This window comes from Balaenoptera ricei, chromosome 20 (assembly GCF_028023285.1).
Source record: "Balaenoptera ricei isolate mBalRic1 chromosome 20, mBalRic1.hap2, whole genome shotgun sequence".
Classification (NCBI taxonomy): domain Eukaryota; kingdom Metazoa; phylum Chordata; class Mammalia; order Artiodactyla; family Balaenopteridae; genus Balaenoptera; species Balaenoptera ricei.
In genome coordinates this window covers 7,832,770-7,859,085 of record NC_082658.1, presented here as the reverse complement: position 1 = coordinate 7,859,085, position 26,316 = coordinate 7,832,770, and the positions used below count along the sequence as shown (strand labels likewise).

The following is a 26,316-nucleotide window of genomic DNA, read 5'->3' as shown; positions in this document are numbered from 1 at the left end:
GAAGCTCACCGGCCTTGGATCCCGGTAGCGACCTCTTCGCAAAGGAGCGTTCAGGCAGCTCCTAGCAACGTGCCAAGCCGCAAACAGAGGCCGGGCGCCAACTAACGGCCTCGGCGAGCCACCCTGGGAAATGTAGTTCATCTCGGCTGCCCAGGTTCCCTTGGCTCCGGTATGTAAGCGGGCCTAGGACTACAACCCCCAGAATGCTTCGCGCCTCGCCTTGCTTCCGGAGGCCGGGCGACTGAGAGATTGGCGATCTAGAGGCTCCGAAGCGGGAGGCCTGATTGAGCTGGGCTCGAGTGGGGCCTGGAGCAGCGGCCATGTCTGGGACACGTCCAAGCGGCTGCCCCTCCAAGGGCAATGGCGCGTAACGGGGGGGATTTCAGGGGCTGGAAGGATCGTAGGTTGCGCTCGGGATCGAGACGGGCTGGGCGCGCGGAGGGGGTGGCGCATGGAGGGACGCGGAGTCTCGGGACCGAGGGGGTGATTACGGGAGGGCCCTAACTAAGGGGCGTCTTCGGGATCTTAAAACGCCTGGCACGAAGTTGGCTGAGCAGATGCAATGACGCGATGGTCTTTGTGGCCCTGAGGGCTTTGCAAGCCTCCCTTAGAAATTCCCACGGTCTGGGAGGCTGGGAGAGGATCGCTAGGAGATGGCAGACGCCCTTGGATGTGATAAGAGACAAAACGTGTTGAGACTTGTAGTCCGTGAACATTGCATTACAGAGAAAGAAACACAACCATTCAGAGTGGCCCCTATACAGTAACCTCACATAAACTTTGCATTCTAATAACAAGACAGGCCGACACCAGAGAACTAGAGAAGCCCACCTCCCACTCCTTTCTTCCAAGCTGTGCCAAAGGTCAGTTTTGGCAACGTTGAGGAGGGGGTGGGAGAGAATGATAATTCTGGGGAAAACAGTTCTCTATTAATGGAGTGAGTCGGACTTACAGTTAGTGTGAAGGGAAATTTTTCCACCGACAGTGAAAATACTATCAAGGAGTAACCAGCATTCGCAGCCGCTCTTTGCCCTGAACGCTGCCAAGAAAGTAGTCACGGGTGTTGCCTGGGAAGGTGTACTGGCCATAGTGCTAGGCACCCACCTCCTTTCTGAGATGGGTACCTGCCATTTTCCACATTCTCTTTCAGGGTAAGGGATGAGGACCCCTGCACTTTTTTCGAATAATCTCCGGGCCTCGAAAAGTTACCCAGGGGACTTCCCTGGTGGTCCAGAGGCTAAGGCTCTGCGCTCCCGATGCAGGGGGCCTGGGTTCGATCCCTGGTCAGGGAACTAGATCCCACATACCGCAACTAAGAGTTCCCACATTGCTGCAACTAAGATCCGGTGCAGCCAGATAAATAAATATTTAAAAGAAGAAAAGAAAAGAAAGAAAAGTTACCCAGAACACTTCGCTTCTCATCTGAATTGCTCACCCTACAAGGAATTTTTTTTTTTTAATTTATTTATGGCTGCGTTGGGCCTTCATTGCTGCGTGCGGGCTTTCTCTAGTTGTGGCGAGTGGGGGCTACCCTTCCTTGCGGTGCGCGGGCTTCTCATTGCGGTGGCTTTTCTTGTGGAGCACGGGCTCTAGGTGCATGCGCTTCAGTAGTTGTGGTGCGCGGGCTCAGTAGTTGTGGCTCGGAGGCTCTAGAGCGCAGGCTCAGTAGTTGTGGCTCACAGGCTTAGTTGCTCCACGGCATGTGGGATCTTCCCGGACCAGGGCTCGAACCCGTGTCCCCTGCATTGGCAGGTGGATTCTTAACCACTGCGCCACCAGGGAAGCCCTACAAGGAATTTTTAATTGATGGAAGTGTTTTGACCTCTTGAATGGGTAAAGTGAGAGAAGGCTTGATCAACCTTGGACTCAACCACTGTTAAAGCCAAATCATTTTTAAGCAACCACTTTAATTTTCTTCATTAGGGAGGATGAGCCTGATGGGCAGAATTCAAATGAGCTGGACAGCGCTGTGAAGGAGCTGCAGGCAGCCCCCAGAGCCTTGAGATGGTAGGCAGAATGCAGAGTAGGTGTGTGGAAATGCGAGCCTGCCCTCACCCCTACTCCCACCTCCAAGATCTTGACTGCATGAAGTACTTGGGGGGCTGGGTGGCGCCAAAGAAGAGTGATGGTTAGGAGCATTGATATCAAACTTATTAATGGGACTTCCCTGGCGGTGCAGTGGTTAAGACTCCACGTTTCCAATGCAGGGAGATCATTAGTTCCAATGATCCCTGATCCAGGGAACTAAGATTCTGCGTGTCACGTGGCATGGCCAGAAAAAAAAAAAAAAAAAAACTTCTTATTAAACAGTAAGCAAGCATCTTTTTTGAGCCTCTGAATGTTCATCTGAAAGCATCATTACATGTCTGTCACTGATACTGAAGAGTCAGGGACATGGAATAGAGGGAAACTTTACATCCTGGCTGGCTGGGAGGGTTTGCGTGTGGTGTCTGGAAATCTGAGGGAAAAGGAGAGACTTCTGCCCACCGGATGGCACCCACAGTGGTGTCCACTGCTGGTTAGTGGGGGTCCTTTTCAAGCTCTGAATGAGTCTATTCTCAGAAACTCAGAAAACCATAAAGGGCATCTGTCTATAAATGCCATTGGTGCTCCTTTTCCTCTGGTGACTCAGCAAAAGGCAAAACAGTTCATTCTGCGTTGTTGGTTTCAGTACACGTTCACTGTCTCATCTTGTTAATGTGATTTGTTTTTCCCATTTTAGGCACCAAAAACCAAGAAGGGATTGAAAGGTGAGTGGAGATGGAACACCACCCTTAGGCCAAAAATAACTCCCCCACTTTGGGTCCACACATAACTTAGACATGTCTGTCTGAATGTTCTCGGTGTGAGTCTTGCTGATTTCCCCATAATCCCATAGGCAGCTTTGGTTTTCCTAGGGAATTCCCTATGCTGCCTCATTGACCCTTGGAGTAATTCAGAAATAAACAACAGATGGGACTTGGGGAAAAAAAAAATCCTTCTTGTTGAAGTATTTGTATCTAGAAGTATACCGTTGGGGTTAAGGGTGGTAAAGGCACTTAAGCTTGATTTGAGAATTAATTCAGTACTCACACCTGGGTTTCCCCTACATGCTGCATCGGAAAGTGGCCAAGGAGGTGTGTCTTCAAACCAGCTTGGCAGGGGCGGGGTGGGGGCGGGCGCTCAGCTGGAAGGGGACAAGGAGACTGTTGGTATGAAAGAAGCTTGTATATGTGCCTAGAAATCCTGAACAGTTTTCCCAAAGAAGCATGTGGGCTTTGTTCAGAGTCTGGAAGACTGGCTTGTTGGCCAGTGTGTCACGTAGAATGTAGGTTCTACTGAAAAATCTTCACCATCATCCTTTGAGAAAGTTATTTTCAATTTCCACCCTGGGGTCTTTCAACAAAGCATTGTGACTTGTTGCCAGGAGTTAGAAAACATCTCATGGCCAGTGAAGAGAGAGCCAAGCCCAAGTCCCAACCTCTGAGGGCTCTGAGGTCCCGGATGAGGTCTCAAGACATGAGGCCCTAAGGACCATTCTTTCCTCCTGAAGTCACAGTGGCCCCTTTTCTGTTCCAGGCTCCATCGATGATGTCCTTGGTGACCTCCTGGGAGATGAGAGTAAGTGCCCCTTTGCCGGAATCCCCTGATTTAGGCTTGCTCTTTTTTTTTTAATTGAGATAAAATCCACATAAAGTTCACTCTTTTTTTTTTTTTTTGGCTGCCTTTGGTCTTCGTTGCTGGGCGCGGGCTTTCTCTATTTGAGGCGAGCGGGGGCTACTCTCCGTTGCAGTGCACGTGCTTCTCATTGCGGTGGCTTGTCTTGTTGTGGAGCATGGGCTCTAGGTGTGCGGGCTTCAGTAGTTGTGGCACACGGGCTCAGTAGTTGTGGCTCACAGGCTCTAGAGCGCAGGCTCAGTAGTTGTGGCGCACGGGCTTTGTTGCTCCGCGGCATGTGGGATCTTCCCGGAGCAGGGCTCGAACCCTTGTCCCCTGCATTGGCAGGCGGATTCTTAACCACTGCGCCACCAGGGAGGTCCAAAGTTCACTCTTTTAAAATGCACAATTCGGTGACATTTAGTATATTCAGAGTTGTGCAACCATCACCACAGTCGAATTCCAGAACTTTTTCATCACCCCATGAAGAAACTCCATACCATTAGTGTCACTCCCCATTCTCCCCTCCCCCACCCCTAGGCAACCACTTATTTAACTTTCTTTCTCTATGGATTTGCCTAGTCTGGACATTTTACATAAAATGGAATCATACAGTATGAGGCTTTTGCATTTGGCTTCTTTCACTTTCCGTAATGTTTTCGAGGTCTGTCCACATTGTAGCATTCCTCTCTTCATTCCTTTCCATGGCTGGACAATAATATTCCATTGTATGATATATCTCGTTCTGTTTGGTCATTCATCAGTTGATGGACATTTGGGTGGCTTCCACATTTTGGCTAGGCTGTTATGAATAATGCTGTTATGAACCTCCAAGTACAAGTTTTTGTGTGGGCATATGTGTTCAGTTCTTTTGGGTGTAAATTTAGGAGTTGAATTACTGGGGTATATGGTAACTCTATGTTTAACTTTTTGAGGACCCGCCAAACTATTTTCCACAGCAACTGTACCATTTTACATTCCCACCAGCAGTGTAAGAGGATTCCAGTTTCTCCACATCCTTGCCAATACTTGTTATTTTCATTTTGATTATAGCCATCTTAGTGGGTGGAAAGTTGCATCTCGTGATTTCCATGGGCATTTCCCTAATGACTAATGATGCTGAACATGTTTTCATGTGTTTCTTGGCCGTTTATATCTTTGGAGAAAGGTCTATTCAGATCTTTGCCCAGTTTTCGTTTTTTTTAATTTTTATAAATTTATTTTATTTTGTTTATTTTTGGCTACGTTGGGTCTTCGTTGCTGTGCGCAGGCTTTTCTCTGGTTGCGGTGAGCGGGGGCTACTCTTCATTGCGGTGCGCGGACTTCTCATTGCGGTGGCTTCTCTTTGTTGCGGAGCACGGGCTCTAGGTGCATGGGCTTCAGTAGTTGCAGCACGCGGGCTTAGTTGCTCCACAGCATGTGGGATCTTCCTGGACCAGGGCTCAAACCCGTGTCCCCTGCATTGGCAGGAGGATTCTTAACCACTGCGCCACCAGGGAACCCCTGCCCAGTTTTTAAATTGGGTTATTTATATTTTTATTGTTGAGTTGTACGAGTTCCTTCTATATTCTGGACATTAGTCCCTTACCCTGTGTGTCCGTGTCTGCTGCACTGAGAAGCAGGGCTTCGGGGTCACCAGGGACAACAAGGCCGAGGTTCCCCCGACCTGGCCCATAAGAACCCACAAAGCACAAGCCCATGGACGATGGCAGTGCCTTGTTGTTCCTGCATTTCCATGGGGCTGCGCTGGCATTGGAGTAGCCTCTTCATTTGGCACCAGTTGGGTTGACTTCCTGCTTGGAAATATACCGCTCCCTCCCCCATTCAGGTTTTTAAGGGACCTGCCTACAGGGCCAGTTTCCTTCCTCCAAAAAGGCCCCTCTTTCAGTAGGAAGATGTGGGAGACAGCTTGGTGGGGAACTTGCAATCCTTTTCCCCTTGACTCCAGTTCTCTGTGACCGAATCACATCTTTTGTTTTCTTTTTTTCCAGCGACACCGCCCGAGAAGCCTGTTAAACTAGCTTCACGTGCCAGAGACGCCACAGGTGCAGCTGAGGCGCTCCCTCCCTCAAGGGCGAGAACAAAGTGAGTGCACGGGGCTGGCCTGGGCATCCAAGCCCCATTTCAGGCCCAATGCTCCTGCCCCTCCCCTACCCACCCGCCACTTCCCACTCACTGTGGGCCCCGCTTGTAGTGTCACCACCTCCCAGTCCTCCCGTCAGCTCCTGGGCAGTGAAGGAGCCTGGAGGAGTGCGAAGAGAACTGAACTGGAGGTCGGAGGTTCTGGCTTCTAGTCCTACATTGCTTATTTACTGTGTGACCTTGGGCAATTCCTGAACCTCTCTGAGCCTCAATTTTCTTACCCTCAGAATAAGAGGATAGGCCTAGTTGGGTGCCTCCCAGATTGTGTTTGTCCTCCTGAGCGTCTCCTGAGAGTTGCGAGATAGGGAGACACTTTGTGAGCTCTCTGCCCTCCACCTTCATTTTAGCCCAAGCAGTTGTTTTTCTCTCTTACCTGTTGTTTTTAAAGGGGCTCTACTGCTTTAAAAAAGTTTAAAAATCACTGCATTAGGTGACCTGTGAAATTCCTTTCAGCAACTCTGTTCTTCCAGAGAAGAGTCTATCCAGGTTCACTTGGACTCTAAGCCACTTCTCCTTCCTTAGAATCATCTAGTGCCCTGGGGACCATTCGTGGGTGGGTGCTGACTCTGCCCCTTTGCAGGTCCCTCTTGGAAGATGATGCCTTCAGCACCAGGGCAGGCTTGGCAGGAGCTGATGCTGAGGTGAGCCTGGCCCATTCCCTGCTCCTCACCAACCCTACTTATCCCCAGAGACAGTGAGATGGGTGTTGTGCCGAGGGGCTGCCCACAGAGGTTTAGAAGTCCCTGCAAAGCCAGTTTGTTCTTAAAAGGGCTGCTGGGGCTTCCCTGGTGGCGCAGTGGTTAAGAATCCGCCTGCCAATGCAGGGGACACGGGTTCGAGCCCTGGTCTGGGAAGATCCCCCATGCCGCGCAGCAACTAAGCCCGTGCGCCACAACTACTGAGCCTGCGCTCTAGAGCCTGTGAGCCACAACTACTGAGCCCACGGGCCACAATTACTGAAGCCCACGTGCCTAGAGCCCGTGCTCTGCCACAAGAGAAACCACCGCAGTGAGGAGACCACGTACTGCAACGAAGAGTAGCCCCCACTCGCCGCAACTAGAGAAAGCCTGTGCACAGCAACGAAGACCCAACACAGCCATAAATAAATAAATAAATAGATAGATAGATGATAGATAGATAGATAGATAGATAGGGCTGCTGAGTGGACCCAAAGCAACATCCTTTTCCTTTCTACCAGTGAGATGAGCTAGAAAGTAGAGCTCCGAGCAACTGCTTTAGGCTCGATGTTGCCCCTTCTTACTGCGCTTCCCATAATAAACTCCACGCTGTCCAATCACGTGGATGGAAAGTAGCCTAATTTGAGTCCTATGATGGCTGTGGACTTATTGCTGAGAGGACCAGAAAGTGGCAGCGCTTTCTGGGTGTCCACAACTGGTCAGGCTTGACTTCATACAATACCTGAGCCCCAAGTGAGGGCAGGACCCTCCAATTTATGCCCCCTGACCCAGCTCTGCTCCTTCCCTAGCAGAAGCAAGGCGACAAGGGCCCTGAGCTTTGTCGGGCCTTGACTAACACGCCTCGTTACCCTCCCGTCTTGTAGGTTTCAGACATCTCCGATGCAGACCCGCAGGCCCTGCTCCAGGCCATGAAGGTGAGGAAACAGCTTGCACAATTCGGGGAGCCAGGGGCGCGGGGTGGGATACTATTTTGTGCCAAGCCTTCATTCTCCCTCTCATTTTTTCTTTTACAATTTGTATATCTGAGCCCTACCTCATGCAAGAATGGCATTCATCCATGAGCTCTTGCCCTCCCTGCCCCTCTGGGTATAAATCAGTTTTCCTGGTTTATGGAAATTCACCCACCCAGAGACACAGTCACGTCACAGGCCTCTGGTGAAATGGGGCTGCCTCCCCCCATGAGGAAAGGGGGAGACCGTTTCCCCTAAATCTCGTTCTTTTTTATTTTGGCCACGCTGCCCTCACCAGGGACTGAACCCGGGCCATGGCAGTGAAAGCCCAGAATCCTAACCACTGGGCCACCAGGGAATTCCCCCCTAAATCTTGTTCTTAATCTTTCTCCAGATTTCTCTTCACATCCCCTGCCAAGTCCCCTTTAGTACAGCTGTCCTCTCGTCAGATCAAGCCCCAAGCTGATCTTTGCAATGGAATTTTAAGACATACATTCTGAACATAAGCACCATCTCATGGGGCTCGGGTGGCCTGGCTGGGGTCTAAAACGTTGAGTGGTCCTGTTTCCTCCCTCCCCGTCTGTCCAGCAGCATCTTCCCGCCTGACCTCCGCTTCACGTCCCTTCTGGTTAACCCATGCTGCCACAGGCCAGGGCTGAGCGCTTGCTTTCAACCCTGTGGGGCCCTGTAGGGTTGGGGTCTGTTTCCTTCTTGGCTCCGGAATCAGCTTCTTTAACCTCAGTTTGAAATTGCTTCTCCCCAAGACCAGGCAGCTGGGCCCCCTGGGCGTGACCCTTGAGTCCTCTGACGAGTCGAGAGTGGTGGCTCTGAGTCTCTCATCCCAGAACCACGAGCTGAACCCTCCACCCACTCTGCTTACCTTTGGTTCCGTTATCTTTCCCAACTCACCTTTTTTCTGAATAGTTTTCTCATTCTTTTGTTTCCTCACATTTCTGCCCCTGGGGCGCCAGCCGCCCTTATCAAAATCGTCATGCTCCCAGTCTGTACCAAGGGCTTGTGGCGACCAGGGAGTCCCCGGCCGTCTTCCTCTCCCAGCTTGCTTATGGTGGTTTTTAATGCCCTTACCGTAGAACATTCATTGACCCAGAATAGCATTCTTATCACACCTCTGCCTCTGTTGTCAGTTTGCTTCCCCTGACCCAGGCAGGCCAAGGAATCCAGATCAAAAAAAAATTTTTTTTAAAGGCTTTGTATTTTGCAGGCTTCTTCATGCCTTTTTTTTTTTTTTCTTCCCCCTGGCCAAGCTGCTCGGCTTGCGGTATCTTGGTTCTCTGACCAGGGAGCCATTGAACCCGGGCCCCCTGCAGTGGAAGCGCGGAGTCCTAACCACTGGACCACCAGGGAATTCCTGAGATCAAATTTTTCTTAACTTTGGATGGAGGGTTATCTTCTTGCCTCAGGCCCTTCTCACTACCCAGTGGTAGTCCCCTGGGGAGTCTTAAACCGCAGGATCCTGCTGTTTCGTTTCTACTGCAAATAGCTTTGACATTTGCTAAGCCTTTGTGAGAAGCTGCTGAAAGCAGGTTTTAGGCACCCTCTCATTCTAGCATCAAGGCAGGAGCTGCCAGTGGGGCTGATAGGAGTACCAACCTGAGACCTTTCAGCTTATCTGAGATGGACCATGTGGAGTCTTTGGGCTTTGGCCCTGCCTCTGTCCTTGTTCTGTGGCCCTGTTGGGGTCAGTCCCCCACCCCAAGTCCCCATTTGTTCCATATGGAAGCTGCAGGCAACATCCTCACCAGGCTGCTCAGAGCATGAGGGTGTTTAGCACCCGCTGGCTGAGCACCTGTGGGGATTCCTCCCTCCTTCCTGCTTTTCCAGGATCTGGATGAAATGGATGCTGATCTCCTGGGTCTGAAGAAGTCTAATCTAGCCTCAAGCAAAAGGTCTGCAAAGGGTTCTGGGAAAGAAGAGCAGCCTAGCCCTCTTAAACCTGCTGGTGTGTTAACAGCCAGTGAGAAACGTGAGTGAGAGATAGGTCCTCGAATCAAGGGGCATTCTGGGGATGTGGGAGATGCCCAGAGGGTAGCGCTCAGCCCTGTGGGTTTTCTCTGCCTGGGATGGAGAGGCCAGGAGCTCACTGTGTGCGAGTGTGTTAGCGTGTTTACAGTGGGGGAGGGAGACAGGCTGAGCTTTCCTCCTTCCTATGGCTTTTCCAGTCCCTCTAAGTCCAACATGGCAGCTCCTAGAGAAGCCATTTGAGTTAAACTGGAGAATTTTATGGTAGCCTGTGCATCTCCCAAACCTATGTCCCTGTTGGAGCAACATGTGAATAGGGGGCCAGAGGTAGCTTCCAGACCACATTTCCCGGCCAGAAGCCTGTTTGAGAACTGGAGAGGTGTAGACCCACCCCATGGCTGTGTCCACAGCCACAAGCCCTCAGCCTCCAGGTAGAAGTGCACACCAGCCCAGTGGTCCCAGTCTTGGTCTGGCAGAACATAGGCCAGGAGAGATCCAGGCCTGTGACCTTGCCTTCTCTTTGCTCCCTGCAGGAGATGCCATTCCCACCAAGAAGCTATCTCCCTCTCCCAGCAGCCTTGGGCATCAGTACAGGAAGTTCTCCTTCGAAGGTACCACAGGCCCTGCAGTCACACCTCTGGGGTGCTTCAGTTTTGAGAGTGCAGTAGGCTGGGCGATGCTTGCTTGCTTGCTCAAGGCCAGGCCACTGTGTATGTCAGATGAGGAGCAGATAGCTGGTGCCACTGGTTTTGTTCCTCGTGAATTCAAGGAGGGACTAATTATGTTCTACTGGCTGGCCTATCTGGGGCACTTATTTGCAAGGACTTTGAAGCCAGGTGTCAAACTGAAGACTTTATAAAGTGTGGGGAAAAGTTCCTTTTCCTTCATGAATGTGTGGATGTTTTACTTCTCATGCCTCAGTGCAGGCCCTGAAGCCCGGGCCGCGCTCCCTGCTTCCTCTCCCCTGGCCCAGCCTTGTCCGTGTCCGAGCTCCGCTAACCCAGGCCCCCAGATGCCGAGCGGCTTGTATAGGTATCAGAGCGGCTAGGAGTCTCCAGTAGAGCAATAACTCCCCTAGCACAGCACAACGCTTGTTTTCCTGAACGAAGTGTGCAGTCTTCCCTTTGCTTCCCCTTCTGGCCGTGAGACTTGGAAGACCCGTTGGCAGAACTTCTCTCTGATGATGAGGAAGGAATCGCCAAGAAGCTGCCGGGGACGGAGAGTAAAACAGCTTCCGTAAAGAGCCCCGCCCCGGCCAGAGATCAAGGTGGGGTGGGCGTGTTACCCATCCTGGGGCAGGTGCAGTTGGCTAACTGAACTTTCCGGTGCAGAGCCAGGCACCCCACCAGGCAGGGACCACAGGTCTCAGATCCTGGACCAAGAGGTTATCAGTCTCTGGGAACGGGGAGGGGGGATGCACGAGCCCGGGAGTGGGGCTGTGGGAGTGGGGCCGGGGAGGGAAGCTGGGTGCTGTGGGCAGACCAGACACTGCCATGCCCGCCCTTCCACCCAAAGGCCAGGGTTGCAGGGAAACGCCCCCCTCGACCCATTCAAACATCACCGTTGCAGGCCAGAAGGCTGTGGGCATTGTGCCCTGTGTTCTGTCCCTTAGGGCCCTCTATCCCTCTAACTCCTGGGAACACTCCGGTCCGAAAGAAAGAAGAGTTGCTCTTTGACGATGGGGACGACATCATGGCCACCCTGGGGTTTGGAGACAGCCCCAAAGCAGAGAGGAGGCACACGGGAGACCAGTAAGGGTCCCTGTGAGCGGACAGTCCCTCCCCGGCCAGGGAAAAGCGAGAGGGAGGGTACAGTGTGGGCCCTCCAGGAGCCCCTCGTGTTCACAGGTACCTGCCCTATGTCCCATCCTGCAGGGAGGGGCCCCTCCCTGCCCGCTCCAAGCTGGATGAGCTGCTGGGTCGGGGCACTGCCGCCAAACTCCTGGCCCGTCCGGGCACCGGGGAGCACAGGGAATTCAAGCTAGACAAGAAGTATCAGCGGCCACAGGGTGAGGAAGCGTGTGGGGCAGGGGCGGTGGGGAGTGGACCCCCAGAACAGGGTTTTACCACAAGCCATAATAAGAAATAAGCTTTACATCATGACACACATTTAGTTATTCACGTTTATAACTGAGACCAAAAATGTCAGGAAATAATAATCACCACGTGCAACACTTATTTATGTGCTCTTTGACTCATAAATATGTTGGTTGCGACTCATTAAATTAGTATTTCCACCTGCTAATAGGCGGCAGCTCACAGTTTGAAAAACACTGCCCTGGACCAGTGTCCCTCCGTTCAGAGCGTCGGCCCGCGGGCCATCTGTTGGGAATCACCCTCGTGGCACGCACGGCTCACTGGGCCTCACCTGCAGGGGGTCTGGGGCAGGCCCGCCGGTGCACTTTTCGCAGCTCCTGGGTGATGTTTTGTAGGCTGGAGCCTCAGCTGCTGGCAGACGCCCAGCCGCTCACCCTGCTTTCCCCACAGCGGCTTCCCTATCGCTCGTCTTGCCCATCAAGCTGCCAGCTCAGCTTTTCTTAAACCAAGAATTCTGCAGCTACGGAAGAAGAGTTTGAGTCGCCCTGCTCTAGATCACAGGGTCCTTCATTCACAGACAAAGAAGACACTGGGGGTGACGAGGACTTCACCTTTGGGGCCTATCAGCCCACCGTGGGCTCCTCCGAGGGCCGGCAGTCCCGCCGGCAGTCCGTCAGGTAAGCGGGGCCTGCGAGGAGCTCGGCCTTGGGGGCAGGTTGCCCGCTGGGAAGATGGGCGGAACCCAAGATGTCTTTCGTGGGTGTTCATGGTGTTCTACGGACATCACTCAGCTTGCCGCGGCTCTGGCTGTGCAGGGCCCCGGGCATCGCGACTTCTTAGCATGGGCCCCATAGTCACCCCCAGCAGTGGAGGGAAAGGCCCGTCAGGGGGCTCTTGGGACAGGCTGCTTGCCCCGCCTTAGACCCCCCACTTCTCTGTCTTGAAGTAGGTTCTTTGAAGGCGGCACAGACCCCAAGGGAGAACCAGGCTCCAGACAGAGCACCCCAGCAGCATCCAGCCCCACCCAGCCCAGGAGGGGAGGTGCCGACTGGCTGGGCCTCAAGGACGAAGGCTTGGACCTGCTCCCTCCCTCCCCGACCAGGGAGGCTCGGAGGGGACCCCCTCCCGCCAGCCAGCATTCTGCTCCCAGCCGCCACTCTGCCCGGGCCGGGCTGCCCTCCTTGGGGGCGAAGCCACCAACCGAGGGTACCGGTTCTCCTGCCAAAGGCAGCCAGCCTTCCCAGCCAGGAGCGTCTGAGAAGGAGGAGGAGGGGGACTGGCTGAGCCACGCCCTGTCTCGGAAGAAGTCCCAGGGTCTGGCCAGAGAGGAGCACGACGCAGCCTGTAAGGGCCAGCACTCGGTAGGGGCGCTGCCTTCCGACAGGTAGGGGCTTGGGCTGCTGTCCCTTTTCTCTTCTTTTTTTTAATATTTATTTATTTGGCTGTGCCGGGTATCAGCTGCAGCACGCGGGATCTTTGTTGCCACGTGCGGGATCTTCGTTGAGGCACGCGGGATCTTTTTTAGTTGCAGCACGCGAACTCTTAGTTGCGGCATGTCGGATCTAGTTCTCTGACCAGGAATCAAACCCAGTCCCCCGGCACTGGGAGCGCAGAGTCTTAGCCACTGTGCCACCAACGAGGTCCCAGGGCTGCTGTCTCTAGTGGAAGGAGGACCTTGCCGCCTCGGTGCCTCAGAGCAGGGCACCACCTCTTAGCCGTGCTTCTCCCCTTCTTTAGGTGCTGGGGAGAGTGTGTAGCTCCCTGCCTTTGCTCAGATGAAAACACGAGGGAGCTGGGGGGCTGCTGACGCTCACGCCCTGACTGCTGTGGGGACAGGTGCCGACCTGATCGGGCAGGAGACCGAGGGCACCCTTATGGCAAACACACGGCCATCCCGGTGCCTCTGAGCAGGGGCTCCGTCCACAGCGCCCTCGGGCTGGCGGGACACCCGGTGTCCAATTGCTCTGCTGACCAGGCTAAAGCAGGCAATGCGTGCGCGGGTTGGGACTCACTCGTTCTCTTGGGGAGTGTTCGAGAAGACCGTGGCTGTGAGGCGGCTCCTAGGGGAGGCCGCAGAATGTTGGGGGGGGATAGCAAGCGGCCCCGAGGGGGCAGGCGAGGCCGGGACTGTCCAAAGGAAGCAGCAGGACGCTATGCGGCTGGAGCGAAGGGGAGGTGAGGGGGGCGGTTGTGTGACAGGCCAGGGGTATCACCCAGCCCTGGGGTTGGGGTGAATGAGGAGGGCGGTTTGGACCTGGACCTGAAACCGAGGTGACCCCGAGAGCCGAGAAGCAAGGGGGAACAACAGACAGGAGACGAGAGGAGCCCAAAGGGTGCTGGAGCCGGCGGGAGGCCGAGCAGGCCCTCCGTCGAAGCTGAGCGAGCTGCGTGGACCAGAGCACGGCCTTGCTGCCCGTAACAGACCCGTGGTCGCTCCTTGGACATCATCAGGTGGTCCCAGTGAGCACTGAGGCCAGGACGGGGTACGGAAGGCCAGGTGCTCAGACTTGGGAGGAGAATTACCAAGACGGGATGGCAGGAACAGGAGGAAGGCTGAGGGGAGGCGGGAAGAGGGGCGGCCACACAGCTTCACTCGTGGGCTTTGTCCCAGCCCGTCTCGGTCCAGCCTAACCCGGACCTTCTGCCTCCTTCACTTTAACATTTACTTCCTCAGCCAGCCTGCTGCCGGCACCCAAGGGCTCGAGCCAGCAGCCGCCGGGGGGACCCCAGGCACGGCAGCACAGAGGCCGCCTGCCCGGCCTGCCGCCTCAGGGTACATTCATGGCGGGGCTGCGGGTAGGTGAGGTGCGGCGGGGCGGCCCGGGCCCCCTTCCCTAGAGCGGCGGACGGCTGTGCTGGGCTCCACGTGGTCAGCGTGGCGTGTGGTATCCCAGACCACGTAGCAGGCCCACGGAGTAAGGGGCCCGAAGCTGGGTCCCCGTCCCCTTTTCCCAACTGAGACCTCCCTCTTAGTAAACTGCCAGCCTCCAGGCCTTTCCAGTCAATGACTGGAACCTGACATTTTCCTTTCCTGCTGGGCCAACCCTCCCCTGCTCCCGGCGTCCTTCAGCTTGCCACCCCCATTCCTGTGTCCTCAGGTCCCCCGTGACTTGGAACCCCGCTGCCTTGGCCCTCCATGCAGGTGACCCAAAGAGGGGAACAGCCCCTGGAGATTGCTCCGGCACTGGTTTGTGTTCTGCTTTGTTCGAGGGGTATAACTGGGTAGAGGAGAGATGCTGAGAGCTTCCTTCGGGGGCCCCGGCAGACGAGAGAAGCTGGGCTCTCCCGAGCACACACCCAGCCCACGGGGCCTCGCTGCAGCTCCTGCTCATTTCTCTGCTGTTGATTTTTCAGAGGCTGCAGTTGGTTTCCCAGGCTCCCAGGAACCCCCAGGGCTCTCTGTGCCTGTCCAGGTAGGGAGGGTGAACCAACAGGCGTAGGTTTCGGGCCCATGGAACAATTCTCATGTGCTCAGAGGCACCACCTGCCAAACCTGACAAACTGCTGGGAGGCATGCATCGTGCTATCAGCTAGCTCCCCCGGCGCTCCCCACCAGCACTTTCCGTGCCACTCCCGGGCAGGTTTGGGTGTGAATTTGCCAGCACCGGTAGGGAAGTGAGGTGGCACCCAGGTGGGGGCAGCTGGGAATGCTCTAATCAGAAAGCAGGGCTGCAGGTGTCCTGATGATCTGTCTAGAAAGCCTCCTCCATCCTTGCCGTCTTCCCACTGCACCGCCTCTGTTTCCCAGGTGCAGCGGCGCCTGTGACCCCCGGGCCTGAGGAGGCCTGGCCCCACGGGGGCACCTCCCGGGTAACCCGGAAGTGCCTTGGAGACGGTGGGTGGTGGGCAGCCTACAGGAACCAGAGCAGCTGTCTACGCTGGGACTTCAGGCCTGACAGAAAGGGCCAGGGTCATAACCTTTTGTAGTAGCTAAGGCTCTGCTGGGACTCGGCTGTTCATCTAGGGATCTGGAACCCTTGCTGGGAGGATGTTGTTCTGAGGGCGGAAGGGAGGCTCATCTTCCCCAACGAGACCTGCGAGGGGAGGGGCAGTGACCATTTGACTCTCCCAGGCCTCATCCTTGGCCTCTCGGTGTCACGACCTTGTCCCCGTCTACAGCCACAGGTCAGACACAGGGCCTGGGAGGTCCAGTGAGTGAGGGCCACAGGTAGGTGAGCTCAGCTGAGACCCTGTCCCCTACCTAACAGGGACCATCCCTCCCCTTCTCCTCCAGTGCCTGCTTCCAGAGTCCCTGGCCTGGAGCCTGCTGCCCGGCTCCGAATACCAGCAGCAGCTCCTGGCGGCACAGGCTCAGCTTCAGAGGGGCACTGCCGAGCTCCAGGCCGACCTCCTGCAGAGTCAGGCCCGGCTGGCGGAGCTCGAGGCCCAGGTGCGGGGCAGAGGGGCAGCCGGCTCCGGGGGCAGGGCTGAAGTGGGAGCGGGCCACATGAGGGCTGGACGGCTTTCCCAGGCGGTCTGAGGGACCCTGCCACCCCCCGCCCCTCCTACACACACACACACCGTCCCTCCCGCCGTCTCCCAGGTGCGGAAACTCGAGCTGGAGCGGACACAGCACCAGCTGCTGCTGGAAAGTTTGCAGCAGAGGCACCAGGCAGACCTGGAGCTCATCGACAGCGCCCACAGGTACCCCCGCTCCTCTGGCCCGGACTTCCGGTGGCTCACGGCCGGCCCCAGCTCCCGTGCTCTGAGAGGCCCTTCGGGTGGCCGCCGTCACCTCCTGAGCCCCGCGATTGGGTGTGCTGTTGGCAGGAGCCGAGTCAAGGTGCTAGAAACATCGTACCAGCAACGGGAAGAGCGGCTGCGGAGAGAGAACGAGGAGCTGTCTTCCCAGTACCTGTCGCGCTGCCAGGAGGCCGAGCAGGCCCGTGCCGAGCTCACAGCCCAGCACCAGCGGCGCTTGGCGGCCACCGCGCAGGAGAAGGACCAGGAGATGGAGCGGCTCCGGGAGCTGCAGCGGTGAGGGGGAGGCCCGGGGGCAGGGGGGCTGCCTTCAAGGGTGGCCAGAGGAAGCCAATTGCTGTGAGACCCCCAGCCATGGGCTCAGCAGCCTCTGAACCGAGGCTTGACCCCTTCCCTTCTGGGTAAGGACCTAGGCCGAGCTCACTGCCCCATCGCCCCACAAGTGGGGACCCACCACTCCTACAGAGCGGGGAGGGCATACCGGCAGAGCCCAAGGTCACTAGCTGTTCGGGCAGGGCCTGGCAGCAGCAAGCAACCCAAAGGCTAACTCAGCACCGGTTAACCCACTCACCGGCCGGACTTCTCGAGTCTAGTAACTAGACTGGCCCTGGAAAAGGTCGTGCCTGGCGTGTTGATCTGGTTACCTTTCTAGATGAGAGCAAAACAGAAAAAGCACGTGAGGGAGTTGGCCGACGGGGGCAGCGCAGGCCTTTTCACACGGCTCAGATTGGCCAGACACGAGAAGGTTGTCGGCACACCTGTCGAGTGTCCGTTGCTGAAAAACAAGGAATCTGCCCCCAGAGAGTGGATGTGGCATTGAGGCACCAGGACAGATAAGGCAGAGGAGCCGGGGAAAGTGAGGCAGTGCCCAGAGATGGGGAGGAGAGGCCCACGGAGCACGGACCACCCGGAGGCACGCCCCTGCCGCGCAGAGCTGCCCCCAGTGTTCACTGCCCCGCCCTCCCCACTGTCCCCCAGGGCCTCCATCCTGGACATGCGCAAGGACCACGAGGAGCAGCTGCAGCGGCTGAAGCTGCTGAAGGACCGGGAGATCGACGCCGTCACCAGCGCCACCTCCCATACGCGGTAGGCGCGCCATCCAGGCCCTGCCCACCTGGCGCGGCAGTGCTGGGGTCCACGGGCCTTCGTGACCTGAGCCCCCCGCAGGTCCCTGAATGGCATCATCGAGCAGATGGAGAAGTTCTCCAGCAGCCTGCACGAGCTGTCCTCCCGCGTGGAGGCCTCGCACCTCAGCACTGCCCAGGAGCGGGAGCTGGGCATCCGGCAGCGAGATGAGCAGCTCCGAGGTACTGCAGGCCACATGTCCCTCTGTCCTGTCCCCCGTGGTGGGAAGGTGGGCGGGCAGTGAGTGCCCTGTGGGCCGCCCCCAGCGCTGCAGGAGAGGCTGAGCCGGCAGCAGCGGGACATGGAGGAGGAGCGGAGCCGGCTCCAGGAGGTCATCGGGAAGATGGAGGCGCGCCTGAGCGAGCAGAGCCGGCTGCTGGAGCAGGTGGGGCACGTCCTCCTGCCGCAGGGCCTGTCTCCCCCCGGGCACCCAGGGGATGGCAGCTGTACTCTGACCTCGCCTCCTTGGCCTCGGGACTTTCCTCTGGAATGTCTCTCCTGCCCTCTCCTGCCTCTGCAGGGGCTCCCACCTCCCCACCTCCAGAAGCGCCCCAGGCCCACCCCATCCAGCTCCTACCTGCTCATCAGGGATGCCTGTGACTTTAGGAGAAGTGCTCTTGCCTTCTGAGCTGTAACGGATAACGTATTTAAACTCCCTACATATCTTCTATGTATAAGAGCGAGCTTCATTCTTTAGAAAATCATGGCTTTTCGTGCTCGCTTCAGCAGCACATATACTAAAACTGGCACAACACAGAGAAGATTAGCATGGCCCTGCGCAAGGGTGACGCAAATTCGTGAGGTGTTGCATATTTTAATAAGTGTGCTTAAACAATTGGCTGTACTATGGGGACTTCCCTGGCGGTCCAGGGGTTAGGACTCCACGCTTTCACTGCAGAGGGCCCGGGTTCGATCCCTGGTCAGAAAACTAAGATCCCACAAGCTGGGCAGCACGGCCAAAAAAAATTAAAATTAAAAAATAAAACAATTGGCTGTACTTATGAAAAAACTCAAATTGACCCCTACCTTATGCCAAACAAAAAAGCAATCCCTGATGGAATTGATCCAATAAATATTTGATGAATTCAGAAATAATAATAATACCTTTTCCTTTTTTGTACAAGGTTATGATACATCTCATTGAAAAAACTAAAATAACAGGCAACAGTAAAGAAAATAAAAATTACCCACTAGCCAGAGATAGCCATTGATGACATCACATATATCCTGTAGACATATCAGTATGTAGACATCGATGTTTTTACATCGTGAACCATATTTATTCAGCCCTTCATTCGGTGCTTTATTCGGCGCCTGCCTCGGGCCAGGCTTGTGTGTGCCCCGAGTCCCCTGGCATACGGTGTCATGCCCACCCTGGCGCTCTTTCCCTGTTGGATGACAAGAGACAGGCAGGCAGTGCTGTAGTTGGCGATTCAGGGAGCAGGGATATTGCTGTTCTTTGGCCCTTTGGAGCCGCGAGGTGCCTCTCTCAGCAGCGGTTCCCGAGCCATTAGCCTCAGCACGGTTGATCCCAGCGGCTGGGCCCTGGCAGGCCTCAGGCTCCGTCCCATTTTCACCGCTCAGGAAAGGATGCGTTTGTGGGAGAAGCCAGATGAGGGCGGTTTGCACAGCTCCCCAGGGCACGTTCAGGCCTGACTGGGGGCAGGCGGAGCCTCCAGGGGCGCGAGCTCTCAGCCCTGACCCTGCCCGGCCCGCAGGAACGCTGGCGGGTGAACGCCGAGCAGTCCAAGGCCGAGTCCACGCAGCGCGCTCTGGAGGAGCAGAGGAAGGTCATGGTCCAGCAGATGGCCATGGAGCGGGAGGAGCTGGAGAGGGCCAAGGTGAGTCCAGCCACACCACGGTCAGCTCTGTCCCCGCCACCGCGCCCAGGGATGCTCACCCCGTGCCCTCACGCCCTCGCCCCAGAGTGCCTTGCTGGAGGAGCAGAAGTCCGTCATGCACAAGTGTGGGGAGGAGCGGCGGCGCCTGGCGGCCGAGTGGGCCGAGTTCTTTGCACAGCAGAAGCTGAGTAAGGAGCGGGCCGAGCGTGAGGCGGAGCGGGCGCTGCAGGTGGACACCCAGCGGGAGGGCACCCTCGTCAGCCTGGCCAAGGTAAGACCCAGAGCCTCCCCGGACAGCGGGAAGCCCAGGCAGCCCTGCGCCTCTCCCCACCCCGGGGCCTCACTGCTCCTCCGTCAGGGTGCGTCAGCTCAGCAAAGAGCGCAGCGGTAACAAAGAGTATAGGAATTCAAACAACAGTAATCATAATAACTACTTCCTTTTATTGTATCATCGCAGGTACTTTCGACACATTTGCTCATTTACTCCTCATCACGTTCCCATGACTTAGATATTCTAGAAATCGGATTCCGAGAAGTTGAGCGCAGGGGCCAGGGGCTGCAGCGGGGCTTGGCCCCAGGTCTCCCACCACCTCCTCCCAGAGTCAGGGCGGAGCCGAGCCACAGCAATGAGGCAGGGAGGCCAGCGGGTCCTTGGAACCCTGAGCAGAGCCCAGTTCAACTCTGGGGAGGAGACTGCAGAGAGGCTTTGCTGTCTCCAGGAACAGGCAGAGCTGAAGATCAGGGCGAGCGAGCTCCGGGCCAAAGAGGACCAGCTGGCGGCCGAGAGGGAGGCTCTGGAACAGGAGCGCCAGGAGCTGCGGCTGGAGAAGGAGAGGGTCGGCGCCGCCGCCCAGCGCATCAGGCTGCGCGCTGAGGAGGTGGAGCGCATGAGCCAGGTGCCCAGCGGCTCAGCCCCTGGGCGTGGGCAGTGCACCCACCCCAGCCAGCCCAGCTGACCCAGGCGGCCTCCCCGCAGGTGGCCTCGCAGAAGTACGAGGAGGGGGAGCGAGCACTGCGCGAGGCCCGGCAGGTGCAGTCGGAGCAGCAGGCCCGGCTGCAGCTGGTGCAACAGCAGCAGGAGCGGCTGCGGCAGCAGGAGCGGCACGTGCACCAGGCAAGGCTCTTCCTGGCTCCCGCGCCCCCCGCCTCCCAGGGCATCCCTGCCCCCAGCCTTCTGCCCTCACAGCTGTGTCCTCTCTGGGGGGACGGGGACAGGAGCATCTGAGTCTGGCCCAGCAGCGGCTGCAGCTGGATCGTATCCGACAGGACCTGCCCTCCGGGCCCGTGGGGCTGCTCTCCAGGGCCCAGGGCCTGGCAGCCTCTGGCCTGAGTGGTAAGTGGCTCCAGGAGGGTGGGACATTGGCTCAGCCGGCCCACTGGGCAGGGCAGGGCCAGCAACACCCTGCCCACGCCTCCTGTGTGCTCAAGTTAGGGGGCAGCTGGGTTTTAAAGTCATCTTGGGTTTTTTTTTGTTTATTTATTTATTTATTTATTTATTTATGGCTGTGTTGGGTTTTCGTTGCTGGGCGTGGGCTTCTCTAGTTGCGGCAAGTGGGGGCTACTCTTTGTCGCGGTGCACGGGCTTCTCATTGCGGTGGCTTCTCTTGTTGCGGACCATGGGCTCTAGGCGTGCAGGCTTCAGTAGTTGTGGCATGCGTGCTCAGAAGTTGTGGCTCAGGGGCTCTAGAGCGCTGCAGTCCCTGACTCCGTCCTCCTCGGCCTTTACAGCCATCGTGGCTCCTGCCCCCCCCACTCCTCAGTGCAGCCAGCTGCCAGCCGGCCTGGGCCCCTCGCACCTCCACGCCAAGCTGGTGCTGCTGAAACACACAGCTGAGCAGGTGAGCTTCCCAGAGCAGACGCCGCCCTGGTCCAGGCCCGCCCACTCCCCCTGGACTTAGGGCTCCTCGTGTTCACACTGGGGACAAGCATCTCTGGCAGAGGCAGGAGGGAGCACAGCCTGGCCCCGGGGAGGGCTGAGCCCAGCCCCTGGAGGAGGGCAGCAGCGCAGATCGCTTAGAGGACACGTCTCAGAGATGCTCACCGAGTCACTGATGGAGCATTTCCTACATGCCAGGCTCTGTGCCGTGCCTGATAAGCTTTTATCCCCCCACAGCCCTACATGCCAGGTAATGTTATTTTCTCCAGTTTACAGACAGGCTTAGAGGGATGAAGTCCGTGCGAACAAGTGGCCCCACTGGGAGTGAGAGCTGGAGTCTCACCCCAGTGCGCGTGCTCGCTCCCTGCCCCTCCCCCCCTGACTCCCAGAGCCAGGCTGAGCCGGGATGTAGGCGAGAGGGTCCCCGAGGGAGGGCTGCTCGGCTGGCACCCAGGGTCCACCTCACTCTCAGTCCAGCAACCCAGCGTCCCTGTGCGCAGAAGCGGGGGCAGGAGGGAACCGGAGGGTGGCAGCTCACTCAGCTCTGCCTTTCAGGACCGTGACTTCCTGGAGAACGAACAGTTCTTCCTGGAGACCCTGAAGAAAGCCTCCTACAACATGACGTCGCATTCAGCCTGAAGGCCCCACTGCCTCCTCAGCAGAGGCCTGACTCTAGAACCGCCCCACTGCCCGCTGGCCGCCAGCGCCGAGCAGGGGCGTCGGGGAGAGCCCTGCAACGCCCAGGCCCTGATTACAGCTCTTCCCGTGGACGGGGTGCCAGCGCCTTCTTTCCGACGCTCCGGCCCGCGCGGGGGCAGGCAGGCAGGCGCCCCCGTGCCTCTCAGACTCCCCAGGAGGCAGCAGCCTCTGGGGAGACGCGAGGCTGAGGCCGTCTCAGCCCCACGACACCGTCAGCGACAGCACCGGTGCTCCTGCCCCGCAGACGTCCGGCTCGGGGCCCAGCGTCAGACTGGGCTCTGGGGACCCCTCGGCCCCTCAGCCCATCGATGGTCTGGGGATCTTTTCGCCTGGGCCTCTTCTGAGGCGGGGGGTCTTCTCGACTCCCTTGCCACAAGGAGGCTGCTGCCCTCCCTGCCTGAGAGGCCAGCAGAGGGAGCGCCGGGTCTCCTCCCTGATGGGGACGTAGAGTCAGGCCGCAAGTTTTCAAGAGCCTTCTAGCCTCCTGGCGGAGGGGGCGGGAGGTGCTGCAGGGGCAGGGAGGGCGCCGTGCCCGGCGGCTTTTACCTCACAGACTGACCTGCCCTTGGGACTCAGCCAGCCCTCCCTGCTCCCAGGCTGGTGCACAAAGCCCCCGCCTCGTTCCCAGCTGCCGGGGCAGCGGACTCGCTAGCACAGATGCTGGCCTCATCGGCTTCTTCTAATGCGCTCCCCAGAGGCAAAGAGGGGGCTGCGGGTGACAGTGGGGTGTAGGGAGGGACAGAAGCTTTTCTCCATGCTGTTCACTTGCCACAAAACCCCGACCAGTGGGAACGAAGATGACAGCGAGAGCCCCTGCCTGGGAGGATACAGAGCGCCGAGGACCATGAGGGGCCGCACCCCGGCCGCTGTCCCGGGTGGGGGGCTCTGCCCTTCTCCACGTGTGGGCAGAGGGCCAAGGCCAGCCAGAGGGGTGCCAGGACAGGGGTGGGAGGATTGGTAGTTGTCTCCTGCAGACCCAAGGACTCAACTAAAAAATTCACAATTAACCTCTAGAGCGGCTTCTCTCACCTCCCATCAGAGGGGACCGTCTGGGGAGCAGGAAGGTGGTGGAGGAGAGGGCAATGCCGAGTGGGGTGTGAGCGGGCACAGGTGCATCTCTGCTCTTTTAGAACAGCTTTCAGAGGGAGCTCATTTATATACAGCCTCTTGGACCCACTAAATTGCTATATTCTTCTCTTTTTTTTTGGCCGTGAGGCTTGTGGGATCTTAGTTCCCCGACCAGGGATTGAACCCAGGCCCTCAGCCGTGAATGCGCACAGTCCTAACCACTGGACCACCAGGGAATTCCCTAAATTGCAATATTCTTAATGATTGGATTCTTAGAATTTGCCATGGCTCATCAGAGTTTGAACCTATTTCTTGGAAACGTTTGCTCTGTAGGGCTGTTATTTGCTGTAAAACTGGCCAGGGCTGGGACTCTCCAGCCCCATACTCCCCTGGCTGGACCACAGGCAGGAGAAGGGTGTGATTGTCACCCCTACTTCGCAGATGAAGGGACTGAGACTCAGAGGTTAAATAATCTGCCAAAGGTGATGCAGCAAATAGCAGAACCTGATTTGAGTTCTGCTTGGACAGATTCCAAAGCCCCAGGCGCTCAGCCACATCACCGCTGGCTCCTTCTAGAAAAGCGTGCTGCACACGGTGCTTCTGTGAAGTAGAAGATCCCCAAGCCGCTGCTTGGGGTGGTGCCCACACAGAGGAGGGACGCATTCGTGTCCCATTTAGAAGCCTTGTTGAAGCTTGGAATTCAATCCTCTCAACACACACTTAACGAATTCCCACCTGTGTGAAGGGCCGGAGGTGGGTCTAAGGTTGGGCACAGCCTGGGAGCAGCTGGCATTTAAGCAGTCACCTGACAGGTATGTGGGTGATCACAGGCACATGTTGGGGGAGGGTGCAGGGAGACCCAACGGGAATGAGTTTAGAATTAGGGGGCAGGTCGACGAGGCTCTGTATACCTTGTTAAAGTTTGAATTTTTATCTTCAGGGCAAATGGGTGTTCATTGAAGGGTTTTAAACAGGGTGGAACCATTTTTGTGTTTTAGAAAAACTACTGTGGCTTTGGGTGGAGAACAGACCGACCAGAGCGGGCAGGAGTGGGGACAGGGAAGCAGGCAGAAGGCTGTCTGCCGTGGTATTGGGGAGACGGGAAAGCACTGCGCCGGGCGTGGCACTGAGGGACCTGGTGCCTGACATGCAGGCAGGGTCAGGAAAGAAGACGTGTCGAGGCGGACCCCCAGGTTGCTGTCTTGGGCAACTGGGTGCCCATGGAACAGCCAAGTAGACACATCCCACAGGCACTTAGTTACGATGACACATTACCCAGTGTAACTGCTCTGGATCCCTGTCACTGGCGTTAAGGTGTGGCAGGTGGCTTACACACCCCCTTTTCATTAACGTTCTCCCACGCCACAGGCGGGAGACAGCTGCACACAGGAGTGAGTGTTCTGTATCTGCTGATCTTTCAAATTTTCCCTTCAAAATTATAAACAACTCCTCAAGGTCATAACCCAGATGTTCCCTGTAGAAAGAGAAATACTGGTGGAAAGTAATGATGATCAAAGACACTGGCTGGGCTAATACTTCCAGTTTCAAGAGTTATTCATGTTTATTATTTGCCTCAAGTTGATACAAGTGGGAATCCCTGCTAGGCCTTTCAAACAGTTAAAATCCCAGCAAGCCCCATTCTTAGAGGGTTCTAGGACAGCGAGAGAACAGGAATGTTTTTCAAAAGTAAGGAATAATGGAGAAATAACAGCCATCTGATTGACCAGCAAGCCCTATGCCTCTGCCCCGGAGGTCCCATGAGTCTTCATTTCTAGAGGGGCAGGCTGGGGTGGGGGTGGGTTTAGAGGCATGTAGAAGAGGATTCAGAAACAAAAGGAGAAGATAAAATAGCAAAGGAGGCCAGATTTAAACAAATGCAGGACATTAAGAATATAGGAACCCCTGTGCCCCTCCCGGCCTGAGGCACAGTCCTGGTCTGCCCACAACCTTCAGCTCTGCTCTTCGATCAGCAGAATTTCACAAATTAATAAGCAATGCCTCCAGGAACTTCCCTGGCGGTCCAGTGGTTAAGACTCCGTGCTTCCACCGCAGGGGGTGCGAGTTAGATCCCTGGTCGGGGAACTAAGATCCCACGTGCCATGCGGCGCGACCAAAAAAATAAGTAACATCTGAATAAAAATGAAAATATAAAAAATAATAAAAATAAGCAATGACTCCGTGAGGGCAGGACTGGGTCCTATGGGCCTTAACATATAGTAGCTGTGCATTGATGGGTGAATTGGCAGTGACAGTGAGTTTAGCTGTTTGGCTGCTGTTTATGAAAGCCAAATTCAAGGTGTGGCCACTTCCTGCTGGATTAAGAGACCCCTCATGCCATTTCAGTGTGAATGTGAGGGTCAAGCTTCTGCTAGTACCAGAGCAACTGAATGGGTCAGCAGCCCTGGTTGAGACATCAGGGAAGGCTTCCTGGAGGGACCACTTCACAGGGTCTAGGAGGTAGCCAAGCAACAGGGGGAAAGGTAAGGAGTGCAAGGCAGAGTAACAGCATGTGCAAAGGTCCGGTGCCAGGGGGAGAAAAGTGCTGAGTAAGTGAAAAATGTGAAACCGAGTCCCTGTAAAACCGTGTTCCCTTACCGAGTTTATGATTAATCTCTCTATCCAAAACTTTATTCCCTTTCTTGTCTCCTCTGATCTCAATCCTGTGCTAACTGAACAGTAATCAACCAGAGTCAGATGACTAAAACTGCTGCTGTTGATAACATCGTTAATGTACTAAAATTGCTATTATTATAGATATCGCCGTTAATGTGCAAACTCAGGCCTTTTCTCCAGGGCAAGATGAGCTAACAGACCCCCAAGCCATGGACCACCTGGCCAGAGAGTCGTAAACCAGAAACATCCTGATTCCCAAAACTTCGATTAAGAAATGTAGGGGGCTTCCCTGGTGGCACAGTGGTTGAGAATCTGTCTGCCAATGCAGGGGACACTGGTTCGAGCCCTGGTCTGGGAAGATCCCACATGCCGCGGAGCAACTAGGCCCGTGAGCCACAATTACTGAGCCTGCGCGTCTGGAGCCTGTGCTCCGCAACAAGAGAGGCCGCGATAATGAGAGGCCCGCGCACCGCGATGAAGAGTGGCCCCCACTTGCCCCAACTAGAGAAAGCCCTCGCACAGAAACGAAGACCCAACACAGCCATAAGTAAATAAATAAATAAATAAAATAAAAACCCAAAGTTTAAAAAAAAAAAAAGAAATGTAGGGACTTCCCTGGTGGTCCAGTGGTTAAGACTTCGCCCTCCAATGCAGGGGGTGCGGGTTCCATCCCTGGTCAGGGAGCTAAGACCCCAAATGCCTTGCAGTCAAAAACCAAAACATAAAACAGAAGCAATATTGTAACAAATTCAATAAAGACTTTAAAAGTGGTCCATATTAAAAAAAAAAAATCTTAAAAAAAAAAAGTCAAAAAACGATGATTAACTCCAGCTTCCTTTTTCCTCCCCTAAAAAAAAAAACACAAAACTCAAAGACCAAGTTGGGGTGGATCTGAGGTTTGTCTCCCACTCCCTTGCTTGGTGCCCTGCAATAAATCTACTCTGCTGCAAA

General features: G+C 56.0%; 1 protein-coding gene and 1 non-coding gene across 6 annotated transcripts; both read left to right on the top strand.

Moving 5' to 3' along the window:
* Window positions 1–240: 240 nt before the first annotated feature.
* On the top strand, window positions 241–26,316 carry FBF1 (Fas binding factor 1). Of its 5 annotated transcripts, none has more exons than XM_059907387.1 (30): window positions 799–863; window positions 1,924–2,007; window positions 2,723–2,750; window positions 3,559–3,600; window positions 5,628–5,721; window positions 6,359–6,419; window positions 7,340–7,390; window positions 9,269–9,410; window positions 9,940–10,017; window positions 10,554–10,673; window positions 11,019–11,157; window positions 11,281–11,414; window positions 12,020–12,119; window positions 12,389–12,826; window positions 14,117–14,215; window positions 14,541–14,629; window positions 14,797–14,855; window positions 15,677–15,832; window positions 15,986–16,086; window positions 16,213–16,419; window positions 17,122–17,229; window positions 17,311–17,450; window positions 17,535–17,653; window positions 18,987–19,109; window positions 19,195–19,380; window positions 19,829–20,005; window positions 20,086–20,223; window positions 20,325–20,442; window positions 20,838–20,947; window positions 21,541–26,316. In XM_059907387.1, the coding sequence occupies exons 2-30, from the start codon at window positions 2,005–2,007 to the stop codon at window positions 21,622–21,624; spliced, it is 3,444 nt and encodes a 1,147-aa protein (XP_059763370.1). In that variant the 5' UTR covers window positions 799–863; window positions 1,924–2,004; the 3' UTR covers window positions 21,625–26,316. The 5 variants fall into 5 exon arrangements, with proteins under 5 accessions (XP_059763368.1, XP_059763370.1, XP_059763369.1 ...); XM_059907386.1 differs by having other exon boundaries at window positions 11,254–11,414; window positions 12,392–12,826; XM_059907384.1 differs by having other exon boundaries at window positions 11,254–11,414.
* On the top strand, window positions 17,982–18,085 carry LOC132356319 (U6 spliceosomal RNA). The gene has a single exon (XR_009499835.1). It is a non-coding gene; the product is annotated as a U6 spliceosomal RNA (small nuclear RNA).

Excerpts from the sequence above, each read along its gene's own strand:
- FBF1 (XM_059907385.1), top strand. Across the intron at positions 6,420-7,339 it reads TGGCAGGAGCTGATGCTGAG|GTTTCAGACATCTCCGATGC; the intron begins GTGAGCCTGGCC and ends CCCGTCTTGTAG. Across the intron at positions 11,158-11,253 it reads AGGAGGCACACGGGAGACCA|GTACCTGCCCTATGTCCCAT; the intron begins GTAAGGGTCCCT and ends TCGTGTTCACAG.